The sequence below is a fragment of the Calonectris borealis genome, chromosome 1 (genome assembly GCF_964195595.1).
Source record: "Calonectris borealis chromosome 1, bCalBor7.hap1.2, whole genome shotgun sequence".
NCBI lineage: Eukaryota > Metazoa > Chordata > Aves > Procellariiformes > Procellariidae > Calonectris > Calonectris borealis.
The window spans coordinates 1,959,721-1,976,745 of NC_134312.1; the positions used below are offsets into that span (position 1 = coordinate 1,959,721).

General features: G+C 53.5%; 2 protein-coding genes across 7 annotated transcripts in view; both read right to left on the reverse strand.

The window, feature by feature from the left end:
- The window catches only part of FBH1 (F-box DNA helicase 1), a 120,497-nt gene that overhangs the window by 74,710 nt on the left and 28,762 nt on the right, over positions 1-17,025 (reverse strand). The window lies entirely within an intron of this gene.
- TASOR2 (transcription activation suppressor family member 2) overlaps positions 1,170-17,025 on the reverse strand; it is a 44,731-nt gene continuing 28,875 nt past the window's right edge. For 5 of the 6 annotated variants that reach the window (XM_075142117.1, XM_075142088.1, XM_075142107.1 and 2 more), the window contains 9 exons: positions 14,658-15,579; positions 13,020-13,554; positions 7,534-11,124; positions 6,534-6,659; positions 5,842-5,995; positions 5,109-5,214; positions 2,822-3,003; positions 2,285-2,399; positions 1,170-1,941 (listed from right to left, as the gene is read on the reverse strand). In XM_075142117.1, the coding sequence (XP_074998218.1) occupies positions 1,938-1,941; positions 2,285-2,399; positions 2,822-3,003; positions 5,109-5,214; positions 5,842-5,995; positions 6,534-6,659; positions 7,534-11,124; positions 13,020-13,554; positions 14,658-15,579 (5,735 nt within the window). In that variant the 3' untranslated portion in view covers positions 1,170-1,937. Of the gene's footprint in view, positions 1,942-2,280; positions 2,400-2,821; positions 3,004-5,108; positions 5,215-5,841; positions 5,996-6,533; positions 6,660-7,533; positions 11,125-13,019; positions 13,555-14,657; positions 15,580-17,025 lie in introns of those variants that run through there. The other variant, XM_075142098.1, reaches the window with a different exon arrangement.

A 17,025-nucleotide genomic window follows, 5' to 3' on the forward strand; every position in this document is an offset into this window, starting at 1 on the left:
TCCCTTGGTTGGCCTTCCCAGCCCCTGCTGCTCCAGCTGCTCTCGGGGCTGCTTCTGGCAGGGGAGAAGATGCCGCAGCACAAGGCCTCTCGCTGTGTCTAAAGCTGTGGGTAGGCGCAAGCCTGCTCGCTCCCTGCAGCCACCCCCTGGCGCCTACATCCAGAAATAGCACCTGCTTGAAGCAGTAGTAAATAATTCTTGCTCTTGTGGCTCCTCTACAGGGCATTGATCTCTCTGAATAAGAGATGCTCCTCTTCGGAGTGAGCCTTAACCATCCCCTGGCTCGGATCTTGCAGCCTGAAGCAATCCTGCTGTTGGGTGGCAGGTGTATGGTGAGGAGCAGGGCTCGTGTTTTACACAGCGATGCCAAAGACTAGGAAAAATGAGAAAATGCCTTGGAACGGCTTTCTCCTGCTCTCGGCTGCCGTGCTTGCCCAGGTAGTGTCGCTGGTAAAGGCTTCAACCTTCCCTTCAGCCGCAGCTGCGCCTCATGCTGCTGCTGAAGAGGAACTGGGTCTTTGACCACATCTCGTTCACAAAGCGATGCTGCGCTAAACCTGGCTGCAGCTGCCCCTTTCCCTCCTCCCTCCCTGGGCTTAGGGGCTTTCGGCACTTCCCCTTCCCGGCCGCCGGTTCCAGGAACCACCTTTCCATTTTAAGCTACCGGGGCCTGCTGGCAGCCTGGTGCCCGTATTGCGGGAGCGAGGCGCGTAGCGGTGGGTGGGGACGTTCTTCCTTGCCTTGTGCTTCCTCTCTTCAGCTGCTTCAGTGCTCAACATCACCAAGCTGAGCCTTTTCAAAGGCAAGACAGACCCAATGCGTGTGGAAAGTGAGCGCCTTCCCCTAAATGCTTCTGTTACCCCTCTCTGCTGTCACCCGGCTACTCCTCTGCCTCGGTACAGCTCATCCTGCAGCCCTGAGTCTCCGTGAGCCCACCACTGCTTCAGCCAAGCAGTCTTGCTCCCTCTTTCCTTCCTGCGTGGGCTTCAAAGTTGGGGGTAATGCGGAACAAAGCTGATTTCTGATCTAGGTGTGAGCTGGGAAAGCTGCTGTCTCCTGCCTCTGCTGATGGAGAGGCTGGGTGCTGAGCGGGAAACCCCTCGCCAGAGAGCAGTGGTGTGTGAAACTTAAGTTTTTAGGTTTTATTAATCAAACTCTATACAAGGTCATCCTGTACATAATGTCTGGCTTCCTTTTATTAAAATAAAAAAAGAGGACAACCCTGTCCTTCACATCCGTAGGTAGGGTATCTTACAAAGATCTTTAATGCGGCATTTTCTTCCCGGCGCGTGTTTGAGCTACCATAAATAAAAGCTTTTTGTTCCTGTATCCTGCCTGGCTATTTACAAGACTTCCACGTGCTGGAATGCGCTCCAGTCCCAGCGGTGAAATGGTACTGAGAGGCAACACGGGCAACTTGCAACGTAGTGTAGAGCGGACTGCCGCAGGTTCACCGACACTCGGGCGATGGTGGCTAACACCCATTTAAAATGTACACCCACCCCAGCGGCTAACGCATGCGTCTTGTGTACAGTATGTACAGCAACAGCCGTGTGGAAAATGCATTTATTACTGTGGACTCGTACCGTTCCTAACGTTCAAGTAAACGGCTTTTTTTTTAAATTTATTTTCCTATGTCTTCCAATGTCAGCTGCACTAATCACTTGAAAACACTCCAATAACTTAAAACTGTGTAATGTTAAAAGAGCCTCTGTCCTATAGGCAACTCGATGGCAGGGAGTAAATCCCTGGGAGGATTTGCATTAGTCATCTTTAAATAATTTCTATATACAGAACCAGAGCCAACCTTCCACCGCCACCTCTCCGTGGGCAGCACCCGAAACCCACTGGGATGTCACGGCCACCCCGCAGAGGACCAGGATGCCCAAACCGGCGCCGCAGGGCCTGGGAAGGAGCCGTGCTGCGGCTTCGCTTTGTCACCTGCAACACAGAGACGTGGCACAGGTTATTGCTCTGCTCCTCTCCTCGCTCCGGGCAGCGCCGACCTCTTGCGGAGCTTCCCCAAGGGAAGCGCCGCCGTGTTTCCCCACTGCCGGCGGTGCCGAGCACGGCTCTGCCAAGCATAGGCCCTCCCGGCTTCGGCGTCAGCCGTTCAGCGTTGGCAGAGCCGCAGCAGATCCTGCAGCCAGCCCCTGGGAAAGGTCCCTGCTCGGCTGTGGGAGCAGCTGGACCCCAGCTCCCTGCCGGCCACCCCGCAGACAACCCGGGAGCTGCCCCTGGACTTTTGGGGGAGAAGGGGACAATCCTGACCTCCCCCCCTTACCAGTAGGTTCTTCTAAACGGGGCAGCCACTTTCTGCACCGTCCTGAGGAAGGTGTTGACGTCGGCCACGAGGATTCCTTTGCTTTCAAGGACCTCCCTGCTGACGCTGGGCTTTTCTGCAAAGGAAGGAGGGGCACCGTAATTCAAACACGCAAACGAGGTTGTTCTGAAACCTACAGAAAATATCCCCCAATCCCACTGCAGTTATTCTGTTTTGCAAATGTGAGCAGATTAACAGCGCTGCTTTGCAAACAAACAGCCTCAGCCCAGCAAGGCCAGAATTAGAGTGTGACGTAAAGCCATCCGCAGGCTCGAAAAATTGCCAGAATTTACCAGAGCTCCAAAAATCTGTTCATTTTTGCAAGTCAGTGCACTAAAAGGCAATGAATCAACTCACACCTTACCCGTGATTCTAGCAGAAATGGGAGCAAATGGGGTGTTTCTTGTCCCTCCTCCACCGCCTCCCAGGCCAATTTAAGTCATTGCTCATGGGGGTTGAGGGCACCAGCACAAGGCAGCATCCGGAGCCCGTCCTCACCTGTGAGATACACGGCGAACCTGGCGCTGACGTGCTGAACCTGCAGGTTCAACAAGCACTTGACGTATTCGGATCTAGGGGACGACTGGGAGTCGCAGGCGTGGTAGTGCAGCACCTCGATGAGATCGGCTCCTTGGCACGATTTGAGGATCAAATGCTTCTTGCGGGCGTTGGCGTCCCCCCTGCCGGGAGAGGGGCAAGGTGAAGCGGCGAGGGGCTTCGCCCCTCTCTCCCCTCCCAGGGAATGAGCAGGTATGATGGGACCTGCCTTTCCCCCCTGTGTGTTTCTTCCACGGGTGCTTTTACGCTTCCTACCCTACACTAAATGGAGATGGCAGGAGCAAGCGTCACCGTACGGATCATGCGTGCAGCAGGAAAACAAAATGACCTCTTGCTCGAGGCAGCTCCAACAGACCGCGGCTCATTATCCCACCACAATGGAGTCGAGAGACGCTACGTGAGTGCCGTTGATGGAGCGCAAAGAAAACACTTGCTCCACAGCGGCACCCGCTCTGCACAGGTTGAGTCCTCATCTCGCAGACCGCGATGAAATACCCGACCCCGAGCTTCTGCGACATCTCACCGCTGAAAGACTGAAAACCAGGTGCTATCACCGTAAAGGCTGAGGGTGGAGATGATCTGAGATTTCTCCCCATTTGTTGCAGCATTTTCTGCTCAGACAGAACAGACCAGTTTGCTCTTTGTTTGCGGGTTGTTACTAGAAAGCCGTCCTTTCTGGCCTGTGGTCTGGCACTAACAAAGGCAGCCTGCCCGATAAAAACATCCCCCTCTGACTTCAAACATGATACAAGCAGGACATTTCAATGGAAAATTGTGCTGGTTTTGACTGGGATAGAGTTAATTTTCTTCACAGCAGTTAGTATGGGGCTGTGTTTTGGATTTGTGCTGAAATCAGTGTTGATAACACAGGGATGTTTTCGTTCCCGCTGAGCAGGGCTTACACAGAGCCAAGGCCTTTTCTGCTCCTCACCCCACCCCACCAGCGAGGAGGCTGAGGGTGCACAAGGTTTTGGGAGGGGACACAGCCAGGACAGCTGACCCCAACTGACCAATGGGGTATCCCATACCATAAGACATCATGCTCAGCATATAGAGCTGGGGGAAGAAGAAGGAAGGGGGGACATTCGGAGTGATGGCGTTTGTCCTCCCAAGTCACCGTTACGTGTGATGGAGCCCTGCTTTCCTGGGGATGGCTGAGCACCTGCCTGCCGATGGGAAGCAGTGAATGGATTCCTTGTTTTGCTTTGCTTGCGCGTGCGGCTTTTGCTTTATCTGTTAAACATTTTTCATCTCAACTCACAAGTTTTCTCACTTTTACTCTTCTGATTCTCTCCCCCATCCCACTCTGGGGGAGTGAGCAGGCGGCTGGGTGGTGCTTAGTTGCACGCTGGGGTTAAACCACGACAAAAATATTTACCGTCTTACTTCTCTTTTTCAAACTGCATCGTTTAAATACACACTGTTGCCAATAACCTAAAATAAGTAGCAAATACAAACAGGAGAAGTTCTGCTTTTCCCAGCAGGGTTTGATTTTACGAACTCCCCAAGACACCCCAGTTCCTCTCCACATTACGAAGTCAGAGCTCCTCATCGCTCACCCAAATCACACAAGTGATGGGACAGAAAAAGAAACCGCAAAGAGACGGCGGGACAGAGAGAGGCCCAAGAAGGTACCCCGAGCTCCCGGTGTGTGTGTGTGCAGGAGCTGGGTGGGAACGGAGCTCAGTTTGCAGAGGCAGCTTTCGGAGCGTGCAGCTCCCCGAACAGAATTTGTGCCCTTCCTCAAGCCCCTTGCAGGCTGTAACGCTCGCAGAGGGCGTCTCTGCCAAAGAGAGGGGGGAACTGCCTTATGGAGGTACAGCGGGGTGCAAGAAGCAGCTGCCAGAGCTCTGCCTCATCCGGGATCACGTGCAAGACACAACATTTCAGGCCATCTGATTCTCTCCAGATCCGATATCCTGCTGCTCCATCTCATACAGGTATAAAAAAACCTATTGCGCTTTACTTGCTAGTGTGCAAACGCTGACCTCCAGCAATTCCAGACTTGAGGCACATGGTCTCTCACTGATAAGAAAAGTTCTTATTTAAACAAAAATCTTCAAATTCATCTTGTAAGAGGCCAAAACCAACCAGAGGCACCTAACTCGCCCTGAGTCCCTGCACTGAGTACACTGAATAGGACACCACACTCCACCATGGTGGGTACGTCCTTGCTGCGGTGACGAGGACAGCAGGGATGAGGGAGCTGCCACCGCAGAGCCGTTACCTGATGTCTTCTCTGAGCTTCTTGCTCTCCTTGTAGTGAAGGAACCACTTCCACCTCCCGCTTCTGTTCAGCTTCTCCAGCACCTTCACCACCTCTTTCAGTTGGCCTGGGGAGACAGCAAGAGCCAGAGGGTAACTGAGGGTGGGAAGGCTGCCTGGGGGTCTCTGGCCCAACCCCTGCTCAAATTGGACCACCTGAGGTTGCTCAGAGCTTTGTCTAGGTGAGGTCTGAATATCCCCAAGGATGGAGATTCACAACCCTGGTCGTGAAACTGGGATTCCGTCCTGGTGTTTGAACACACTTGCTGTGAATTTTTTCCCCCCTAATTTCTAAAAGGATAAGAACAACTTGTCCCTGTCACCTCTTGTCCCATCACTGCGCACCTCCAGGAGGAGTGCGGCTCCATTTTCTCTGACCCTTCCCGTTAGGGAGCTAAGACAGCAACAAGGTCTCCCCTTTGCACTCCCTTCTCCAGGCTGAACGTCCTTGTACAACCCCTGCTCCAGCCCCTGACCACCTTGGTGGCCCTCGCTGTATTTAGATGGTTTTGGGAGCTCTGACCTGGACCTACTATCCAGATGTGGTTTACAGATGTCAAATAGAGGGAAGGAATTGCCCCCACTAAAGCAGGAGCAGAGACGCCCATGGCAAGGTTTTGGAAGGCGCTGGCAAACCAGCAGACAAGGCAACACTGTGTGTTTGCATCCAAGCGAGAGGCCGCAGCGAGACTCACCCAGCGTTACCGTTTCCAACACCTCGTTGTCCGACACCACGAAGCCACCGGTGTGAAACAGCTCCTGGTACGTGTGACCTGTTATATCTTCGGGGCTGTCCACTCCGGCAAACACCACGTTCGGATAGTACTTTAGCTTCAGCAAGCACGGGACCTGCTCAAGGCAGACATGCTTTTGCACACACAGAGCTCTGTTTCAACAGCGTTTGCAGCTCTCCGCAGCTCACACCCGCTCCTGGGAGACCCGGGGAGCCCACCCCGTCCTCTCTCTGCATCACCCCGACGCTCGTGTCTCCATAGCCTGACCCCAAAGCTGCGGACGGCGATACGGGGAGCTACTGGGGCTTAGTCTGCTGCAAAATTCACTGGAGCCCACGAGCCAAAGCCTGGCTCCATTACACAAGATAAGACCAGCCTGACTCCTTTGAGCTGGGCTACTCCAAGTGATGTTATTTAGCGATCAAAAAAGGAGACAGAAGAAAAGCAGAGCTGACAGGCTTCATGTTTTTGAGATACTTGTTTTTAACAGCTCTTCATGAAGCACTGTTGTTTCAGTGGAGAGAACAGTGTATCCGCAGAGACTGACAATTACATCTACAACTATATATAGTGTAAAATTTAAAAACCTTTAAAATGGATCCCGATATTCAAAAATTGTGCTGGTAGAAAAAAAGGACGAACTAAGGCCTTACGTTGTGGATGTGCGAGGAAATGTCCTCGTTCCTGATGACAACGAGCAGCCTGTCAGCGTCCGCGTGTTTCGCTTCGCAGAAGCTCAGAGGCTTGATCTCCACGTGGCCGTCTTTCTTTAGCAAGGTCTGAAACAGAAATCATGTAAGGAGGTTTGTACGGAGAATATCTTCACAACAGCGGTGCCATGCTCCCAACACGTGTCTGGGGATAAGGAGAGGAATGAGACAGCAACCCCAACCAGGCACCCTGGTGTCAAGGGCACCCTACAGTGTCCTTCTGTCAAAGGCACTGCACACTCCAGGCTGGAGCTCCAGCCAGAGGGGGAAGAAGCAACCACTTACCTTTGTCAGCAAAAACCTTTTAGAAAACTACCTCGAGCAACTCACCGTACCATGCACCGGGCCTCCTTGCTATTTTGGAGCAGCAAATCTTCCCATGCAATCACCCTCCCCGAGTTTCCAACCCTTCAATGAGAGCTCAAGCAAAAGCCACCTTGGAGGGGTTGAGTTTGGGCTGCTCCTGCGTGAACTCCAAGCTGTTTTGGTCTGGGGGATGTTCAAGTGATAGGACAAGAAGAAACAGCCTCAAGTTGTGCCAAGGGAGGTTTAGATTGGATATTAGGAAAAATTTCTTGACCGAAAAGGTTGTCAAGCACTGGAACAGGCTGCCCAGGGAAGTGGTTGAGTCACCATCCCTGGAGGTATTTAAAAGACGTGTAGATGTGGTGCTTAGGGACATGGGTTAGTGGTGGACTTGGCAGTGTCAGGTTAGCGGTTGGACTCGATGATCTTAAGGGTCTTTTCCAATCTAAATGATTCTATGATACTAATTTCTGGTGGTGGGAGCCGAGATGAAATAGCAGAGGCAGGTCCTGGCTTAAGGGAACCAAATGCCATCCATGTCGGGTTGAGCAAGCTTGCCTTGTCCCTGCTCCTGCTGCCCTCGGCTCTCACCCCAGGGCCACCCATCCCCATCCAGGCCGGCAGGACCAGCCGTTACCTTCACTCTTGCAAAGAAAGGGTCCTTGCCCGTCTCCACCAGGTAGAACATGCCGGCGCGGCCGCAGGCCTCCTGGGCCACGCTGTGCAGGCGGAAATGCAGCGTGCTGCACAGGTCCGCGATCATCTCCTCGAAGGCGGCCATCCTCCCGGGGAGGGACGCGCGTGTCCGCTTGCTCGCAGCCTCCCCGTGGGCCGGGACCGGCCCTCCGCCCTCGCTCCCTGCGTCAGCCCTGCTCAGCATCACCCTGTTGAACTCAGCGTACTCGTCGAGGATGACAGCGATGTCCCCCCGCGAGTCCTTTAGCTTATTATCGTATTTGAGCTTGCTGAGGTGGAAGGGAGCCACGCGGCCCTGGCTCTGCGTTTGGGATCTGGCCCCCCAGAGGGTGTCCTGCCATGGGGTACCCGGGTCCCCATGCCAGCCACTTCGCTGGTGCCAGCCGAGCCCGCTCGGCCACGTGTTGGAGGGCAGGATCGTCACCTGCAAAGGGCTCCTGCTCCGCGGGGAGAGCGGGACGGGAGCTTCTCGCACAGACAATGTCTCAGACATCACCTGGGGAGAAAAGTCTTTTGGAAAGATGCTTTTGGAGGTAGAAAAGTGTGGTTTCCCACTCCTTAGGATTTGTTTTAGCTTATAATGGAAACGGAGACGCTCCATGTCCAAAGTGTGCTGGGTGATTTCCTCAAAACCCCTCCAAGTCCCCATCAGTGACCTTAACAAATGAGACTGCCCCGCACAGTGGCTGCACCTCTTCGAAGGCTGCAAATTTCCCATCCTCTTCTGGCACTTTTTGGTGACCAGGAAGTTCCGGTAGTCCTTGGCGATCCCCTGCCTGTCCCTAATGTTGACATACGGTGGAACTTGCCCGCTGCTGGTTTCTCCCGGGCCGATCGGCCAGCTGCGCTCAGCCCACGAGCAGCCCCGCTCCACGCCCAGCGAGCCCCAGTCCTCGCTGCGTCCCTCCTTGCGCACCGAGCTCGCGGAGGAGGAGTCACAGTTAGTCCTTGTGCCTGCAGCATCCACAGGTCTCTTGCTGTAGGAACCCCCGGCTGTACGCAGGGACCGTGAAGTCCTCCCAAAATACTCCTGGTCTGAGTCGCCGGATAAAGTCTCAAACAGATCTTCAAAGGTCAAGCCCATGCGTCTGTCTTTGCTGGGGAGCTGCTTTGCCCTCAGGAGCACGTCTGAAATATCCTCAGTGTCACTAAGCTCCGGCTCTCCAGAGATTCCCCCATGTGCACGTAACGGCAACATTGGGAAGGGGAGAGTGGGGATTTCTCCCTCTCCCACCTCCATGCCGGCATGGTGCAGATCAGCAAATGCGTCGGATCCCTCGGCCTCGTGCTCGCCCTGGTTGCACACAGACTGGGACTCGCACAGTGGCATGAGCAACTCCCCTGCCGAAAAAGATGCAGGACTGGCAAGAGGAACGCTGCTTCCTCCTTCTGAATCCTCAGGCAGGATGGGTTCCTCCTCGTGGCTCCCTATCCCATCCACTGCTTGGCCCCCAGCGCTGGCACACCTGGGGCAGGTGCCCACGCAGGAGGACCATGGGGCACCGTCTGGAGCCGGACTCGTGCCAGGAGAGAGTGTCTTGGGGTGCACACCGAGGACTGAGTCCGGCTCAGCGCTGCGCAGACCTGCTTTGTGACCATGCGGAGGAGAAGGAGGCATCGATCCCAGGTCACCTGGCGCAAGCACATCCGCGGGGGAGCTCTCTGCCGGCTCTGCATAGCACAGCCCCAAGTCTTTTTTCACCTCTTCTGCACATCTGGGCTTTAAGGAGCCATCCGGGCTCTCGGCAGCCACGCTCACCTCTGCAGCACCTACTTGCCCACAGGACTCCCCGTGCTGGCACAGGACTGGGCCCTGCTCGCTTTGCTCTGACAAGTGGTGGGGGGGGTCTGCGTCTCCACCACAGGGGACAGGATCCTGCTGGGGGGGAGAAGCAGGAGCTGAGCCTGCACGGGCAGGTGGGGAGAGGCTGTCTGGGGAGCTCTGCTGCTGCCTGGGGTGCTCCTTCACGGCAGACATCCCCCCTCTCACCAAGGAGGAGGGCTCTGATTCCAGCAGATCATGAGGAGAGGTCTCTGGCTCCTGTGGGGTGTTAGTCACCATCCCTGTGTTCGTTTCATCTTTCCCGGGGGACTTCTCTGCACGAAGGCACACATCATCGCTCTCCCCAGCTTCAGAGTCACCTGCTAAGGCTGTACAGTCGAAGGCGAAGCCCTGGCCATCACCTGCTCCCGAGGACTCATCCAGCAGAGCTGTCTGGTTGGCAGGAGGGCTGCTGTACTGTTCTTCCACGAAAAACTTGTTCCCTTCTTGGTTTGATTCACCAGCGCTCAGCAAAGTGAGGTCAGCATAAACGTCACCTCCGCACCTTTGGGAAAGGCAGCTGCTCCCTCCCAGGCCGCTCTGCGGTGGAGACTGAATGCTTGCCATGGCCTCCTGGTCCTCTTGTGCAGCCCCCGGATCTGTTGCTCCATCAAGACACGTGAGGCAGACGGAGCTGGAGTCAGGGGACAAGGTTAGTGACAGTCCCCGGCCGTACGGTGACTCAAGGCCAGCTGTGCCGGCAGCTTTGCTCCCAGCAGGCGCCCACGTCTCTGCAGAGGGCGCACGATCCTTGTCTTTCTGCTCCCAGCCGTCCCCGAGCGTCTCTCCGGCAGGTCCCACGTTGCCTGTAATGCTGTCTGGCTGTGCCCCACAGACAAGGCTCGGATCAGATGGTAACGGCAGCATCAACCCGCTGTCACGAGGCGACCCCACGTCGGCTGGACTGGCTGTGTGTGCCAAACCAACACCGTTTGCCTCTGCATCTGGGGTGGCCAGAGCCTCCCAGGGCTCTTGCAGCGTGTCCAGGCGTGATGCCATCTCACCAGGAAGCTCTTGAGGGCCAGTCTCAGTCCCGGTCCCATCTGACAGCACTGGCATTGATCTGCCTGGGCAGGGGGACGCTAAGGCTGCAGGGCTGGGCATAGGGCCCTCTCCAGGAACGCCAAAGTCCTTCAGACGTGCCAAATTCACTGGCTTCTGCTCGCCGTGTTCATGCTCCGTGTTGGCATCATTGCTTTCAGAAAATGCTAAATCAACAGGTTCCAGGGCTGTGCTTTCATATTCAGAGTCCTCTCTCTCTTTTTTTCCCTCCTCCACCTCTTCCTCCTCTTTCCCTGGATGTCCAAAGGGGTCTTGTGATTCCCTCCCTTCCCCACCGGCTCCATCAGGCTTTGCACTTTTGGGATGTGCTTCTAAGGGCATCGAATCACAGGCGTGTTGCGGTCCATCGCTGGTGGCCCAGCTGCCGTCCTCAACCTTCGTACAGTGCCCAGCATCTCCCACGCTCTCCCTGTCCTCGGGAGGGCCGGGGCCACCCCCTGACCCTGCTGCCCACCCGCTCTCCTGCTGCTCTCCATGTCCACGCAGAGCACTGGGTGCATCACTCCAGGGAGCTGTACTGGAATTCGGGGCTTGGATGCATGGGTTTTCCTTGCCCAGCGCAGCTGGGGACTTGCCGCCATCGGCAAGCTTATCGGAAGGGCTGGGGGCGATCGTAGCGTCCGGCAGTCCCTCCTTGGGCGGCTCCTCCTGAAACAACACAATTCAGAAGTTAATCTTCAAGGGAGGCAAATGCAGGAGGACATGGATATTTCAAATGCTCAAACTTTGTGAGTACAACCATCCCAACAGCAACTGGGGAGATTAGTTTGAGTTTGTATCTAAAATAAGTCCAGGTTCAATCCTTACCCCATGTGAGCCACTACCATCCTCTCTGCAGCCGGCAAGCAGAGTCCCACAGACAGCCAGGGAAAGCTTTTGAAACTTTCTAACTTGTCCTGGTAATGGCTGGGATAGAGTTAAATTTCTTCCTAGTGCTGTGTTTTGGATTTAGTATGAGAAGAATGTTGATAACACGCTGATGTTTTTAGTTGTTGCTAAGTACCCTGCTAGTCAAGGACATTCAGCTTCCATGCTCTGGAAGAGGCTGGGAGGGAGCATAGCCGGGACAGCTGGCCCAGCTGGCCAACGGGATATTCCATACCATGTGACGTCATGCTCAGTATATGAATGGTAGGTGTGTTCCAGGAAGTCGCGATCGCTACTTAGTTATTGGTCAGTGGGTGGTGAGCAACTGCGTTGTACATCATTCACTTTGTATATTCTATTATTATTATTATTATTATTATTATTATTATTATTATTATTATTATTATTTCTTTTTCTGTTCTATTAAACTGTCTTTATCTCAATCCACGAATTTTACTTCCCCACCCCCCATCCAACTGCGGGGGAGGGGGAGTGAGCGAGCGGCTGTGTGGTGTTTAGCTGCCTGCCGGGTTAAACCACAACAACCTTCTTTACACCACGAAATGGCTTAAAAATAGGCCTAACTGTGCAGGGGCTATCAGCCGGTGCCCAGAGGTAATGTATGTAGCAGCATCCTCTTATCTCTACTAAGTTTATCTATCCAAGCAAGCTATACGGACACTATGGCCAGTGATCCCGCATTTCCTCCCAAAACATTTCTGCCTGCTCCACAGAACTAAACCCAGGTGGTAAAAAACACTGGAATATTTTTTCCTTCGTGCAAAACAGTTGCAGGCCTATGGCAGCTGCCCGTTTGTTCAGAGCAGATGTTTTAAAGGAATTATTTTAACTCAGGCTTGAAAAATGTCATCAGACACCCATGTTTTAATTTTACCCAAGTACCTCCACTCCTGACCACCTGTAAACTGTAGAAACTATAAAAAATAATTAGAAAAACCCTACCCAGAATGGAATATCAACTAACTTCGCCAGAGGGGTGAGGGGAATGTTGCAAAGCACTGCACTGCTATCTGTGTGAGGGAAACCTCTCCAAGCCAGCAAACCTCAGCTCTCCCAAACCAGGGGAGGAAAGGCTGTGCCGTGTCCTGTGACACGTCTGGGCTGCTGTGACCACGGGCAGACAAATGCAGTTGCCCACAGGAGACAGGCAGGCTTTTGAGTGTCGGTCTGGGGCGTTTGTGGTTCCTCTCCTCCCTCAACTAAGTGAAGGTCTGAGACCTCGGCCAGGCTTGCACAGCTCGCAGCCAAAACCTGGGACAGATGCCGAGCTCGACACTTTCATTGCTCTAATTCTTTGGGATTCCTTCCCCATTGGAGAGCATCCATGTCGAGGTCCTGCTCCCCTGGACAGGGATAGATACAGCTCGTGCCAGAGCCCAGGGATGCCAGCTCAGTCCAAGAGGACATCCAAACCCGGACTGAGGCCTGAAAGCTTCTATTTTCTGGTGACTCTGAGCATGTCTGCGTGGCAAACACTTGGGGCAGCTAAATGCTGGGGGACATTTCTCTGTCCTGCTTTGGGGATCCTCACTACCTGGCTCTAAGAGAGCCCATAAGGATGTCTGCTCCACTCCTCTCAGAAGATTCTACTCCTGTAAGCGCAAAATGCATTGTGTGCCCTGTAGACTCTTATCACCCAAACCCCAAGCTCTTACCGCAGTGATGGTGGAGACGTCATGCACATGCTCCTCAGGAACGACGGCCGGCTGCCTGTCTTCCACAGTCAGGCTCTCATCAGCATGTTCAGCGAGGGAAAGGCTCTCAGGACAGCTTGTGGAGGAAGGCTCCTCCTCCCCACAGGGCAGCTCCCCTGAAGAAGACGATACCGTACTATCGACAACACCAGGAATCCCATCAGCATCAGTCTGAGAGTCTGCAGGGCTCTCCTCTGGGTGGAAAGGTCCCTGGCAACGTGTGCTGCCATCCAGAGAGCTGCTGGGAGTCTGGTCAGGGTCTGACCGAGAGTCTGCAGGATACGTCTCCAACCCAAAACAGTCCTCACCATCATCACTCAGCTCAAGAAAGTCCCCGGTGCTGTTTATTGAGACGTACTTCTCGGGGTTGCTGTGCTCCACCACCTTCCTTGTGCTGCTCAGGAGTTTGCTGGGTTTGCTGTAGAAGAGAGCCACCCACATATGAAGTATCAGCTTCATCTCTTCCACGTCGTCGGGCAGATCAGGGTCCCAGGGCCTGGAAGGGAAAGCAAACATAGCCTGAAATGTCTTCATCCTCCCGCCAGCTGACTAGTGCAAGGTAATTCATCTCCTGGTTCCCCATGGCGCTAAGCCCCAATGCAGGGGGGCTGCAAATGCCCAGCTGCAGACACAGATGCGGTTTCCAGCTTGTTGAAAAAAAGAGAAACTCACAGCTGCAAAGGAGGACTTCTGTTCATGGCTCTAAGTTCCGGTTCCAGCTGCAGAGCCACAGAGAATCATAGAATGGTTTGGGTTAGGAGGGACCTTTAAAGATCGTCTAGTCCAATCCCACCCTGCCATGGGGGAAGATGCTGGGGACATCTTCCACTAGGATCTAGAGGTTGTTCAAAGCCCCCTCCAACCTGACCTTGATCGCTTCCAATGATGGGGCACCCACAACTTCTCTGGCCAACCTGTTCCTGTGTCTCACCGCCCTTGGCATAAAACATTTCTTCCTTATGCCCAATCCAAACCTACCCTCTCTCAGTTTAAAACCATTCCCCCCCGTCCTGTCACTACACACCTTGGTAAAGAGTCTTTCTCTGTCTTTCCTATAAGACCCCTTTAAGTACTGAAAGGCCACAATAAGATCTCCCCAGAGCCTTCTCTTCTCCAGGCTGAACAACCCCAACTCTCTCAGCCTTTCTTCATAGGAGAGGTGTTCCACCCCTCTGATCATCTTCGTGGCCTCCTCTGGACCTGCTCCAACAGGTCCATGTCTGTCCTGTGCTGAGGACCCCCGAGCTGGACGCAGCACTGCAGGGGGGTCTCACTAGAGCAGAGCAGAGGGGCAGAATCCCCTCCCTCGACCTGCTGGCCACGCTGCTGGTGATGCAGCCCAGGGTACGGTTGGCCTTCTGGGCTGCGAGCGCACACTGCTGGCTCATGTCCAATTTGTCACCCACCAGTACCCCCAAGTCCTTCTCCGCAGGGAAGACACACCAGCTTTAACACAGCAAAACAGGGCATCTGAACATGGGGAAAAAGGCAATTATCATGCAAAGCAAAGCAAAAAAGAGCAAAGAAGGCCCTTTCCAAAAGCGTTCCAGACGTCCTGCAAGAGACGTCCCCTGCAGATGGCCTTCCAAACTGACTTACCCATGCAGGGCGCGGATGACGGTTTTCTCCAGGGCATCATTGGTGTATCTGCTGTCCAAATTGAAGAGGTACTCTGCCTCCCAATGGCACGTCACCTTCATGGACTCGCCGCAGATGTTCACTGTGTGGGACTTGGCGAAGTCTTCCTTCAGCCGCGGGGACAGCAGGCTGCTCCTGCGCCTCATCGTCACAGCCTCGAAGGGCTGCTGGTGGTGGGTGCTGTTCTGCTGGTGGCGGAAAGGCAGGACTTTCCCAACCAGGGGTCCTGCTCGGACATTCCTGGTCCCGTTTCTGGAGGGTGCTGGGCCAGGGTAGGGGGCACCTCTGGGATACATGTGTTTCTTTGAGTGCTCAGGCATCTGTGAGGCGTACGAGTGCTCGGCGGAGATGAAGGAGTGCTTGTTCACCTCGGCAGCTTCTTGAGTCTCTCTTGGAGGCAACACATGGGGTTTTGCAGGGCTGGGGCTCGCACTGTTCTTCTTGCTGAAAACCCCAGGGCTTTTCTCCCTGGGAATAGAGTCATTTAAGTCTATTTTTTCAGCAGGAGGAAGCTTCTGGTTCGGTGATGCTTTGCTAGGAGAGGTGGCTCCCTTTGCAAGCTTGTCTACCCTGTGGTATTCGTGGTCGGAAGCAACGCGCAAGGATTTGTGCTTGTAATGACTCTGCTGCTCCTTTGCACAGTCGCTGGAAGGGCTGCAGGACCCAGCGATCATCCCGCTGTCCCGGGGGATAAACGAAGGAATACAAGAACCCAGAGCCAGATCAGCCAGCAAGTTCAAGGCGTGGGACTCGTAGTCGTTCCCCTTCAGATCAAAACTGAGATCAGCAACCCCGCCTGGGTAAATCTCACTCGTTTGGCTATCTGCTCCGTGGCATTGGGAAGAAACTTCGCTCGGGAGGACAGAGAATGGCTGCTTCCACTCTGCGTGAGAAAAACAAAGTCAGAGAATAAACGAAGGCCACAGAGCTCTGCCTCGAGAAGGGGTTCAAAGCAGGCTTTCAGTTTGGCAGGAAAAAAGTGTCTCTCCAACATGGAATTTGCACACTAAAAGAAAAAAAACCACCTCCGTGATCATGCTACAAAACCACCTCCATGGCTGCTACAAAAGGATCCAGCGTTGGGATCTAACCAACTTCAGGGAAGGGGTTTATTCTCAGAAATAAAAAGCAGGGGATCCAGAGTGAACAAAATTTCCCCTGGCCTCTGTGTGTAGGGTAGTTTGGCCACTTAAATACAACCGGAGGTGTTTTAAGTGTTTCCTTAATCCTTTTTTTCCCCCTTAAATTTTCTTCTAGTTCGAGTATTTGCAATTTTCTCAGATAAACCCTGTGCTATGCTTTCAATAATCCACAGTTACAAAAAAAACCCTCTAAAACACAGAGAAAACCCACCCTGCTCTCATGCTTCCCACTGCACACCCTCTCAAAAGCATAACCTGCGCCGAGCTGTACTTCAGAGCACACGCAGAAACCTGGGGGCTCCCAAAGGCAGTCAGAGCACAGCACATTAGGTGTTCATTTAGTTTTCAGCATTAAAAATGCTCCTCACCGTGGCTCAAGGCCCATGTTTGTAAAACCAGTATGAAGTCATTAAACAAGGTTAATGCCTTCTACTAAAACCCAGCACAAAAATCTCTCTTCAAGTAAAACCTTATTAAATTACATCTCTGCTAAAGTCCTAAGCGTTACATTTCATTTCCTTGGGAACGGCATAGTAAGACATACAAATTGAGTATTTCTTACTTCTAAACACTCTTATTTTGCATTTTTGGCAGATCCTGGCATTCAGCAGGACCCATCTGACACCCTGCCTGTGTGAGAGCACTGGCCAGATCCGCGCCAGGAACCCCCACGTGACAGGGGCAACGAGGGGCGGTGTTTGATACACATGCTAATGAAAAGTGCCACATTTCAGGAACACGTGGCAATAAAAGACCAAGAAGAATGGATAAACTGAGCCGAAGTGGCTAAACCAGTCTCCAAAGCCTCCACCTTTCCCAGGAAGGGGAAAAAGAAAGACCAGAGACAGATCTGAAAAGCACGAGTGTGAGAAAACACGACAAATTAACAGAAAATGACTCTCCTGTTCCATCATTTATTTTGGCACCGTAATACTGGTTCTCAGTTTAACAGCAGACTCCCAGCCAGCACCTGCAGACGCTATGCTCAGGGGCTGTCCACGCCGCCTCTTAAATCCGCTGCAGTCTGTCTGTGAAGGCTGTGACAATTTGACTCTTTTTAAAACAACCGGATTTACAGTGTAACGGACTAAAAACCTAGGCAGACGCTGGCTACGAGCAGAGGTTATAATGCTCTGTCCATGAGCTGCCTCAACACAGTTTCAGAGCTCAGCAGTTAAAAATCAGGC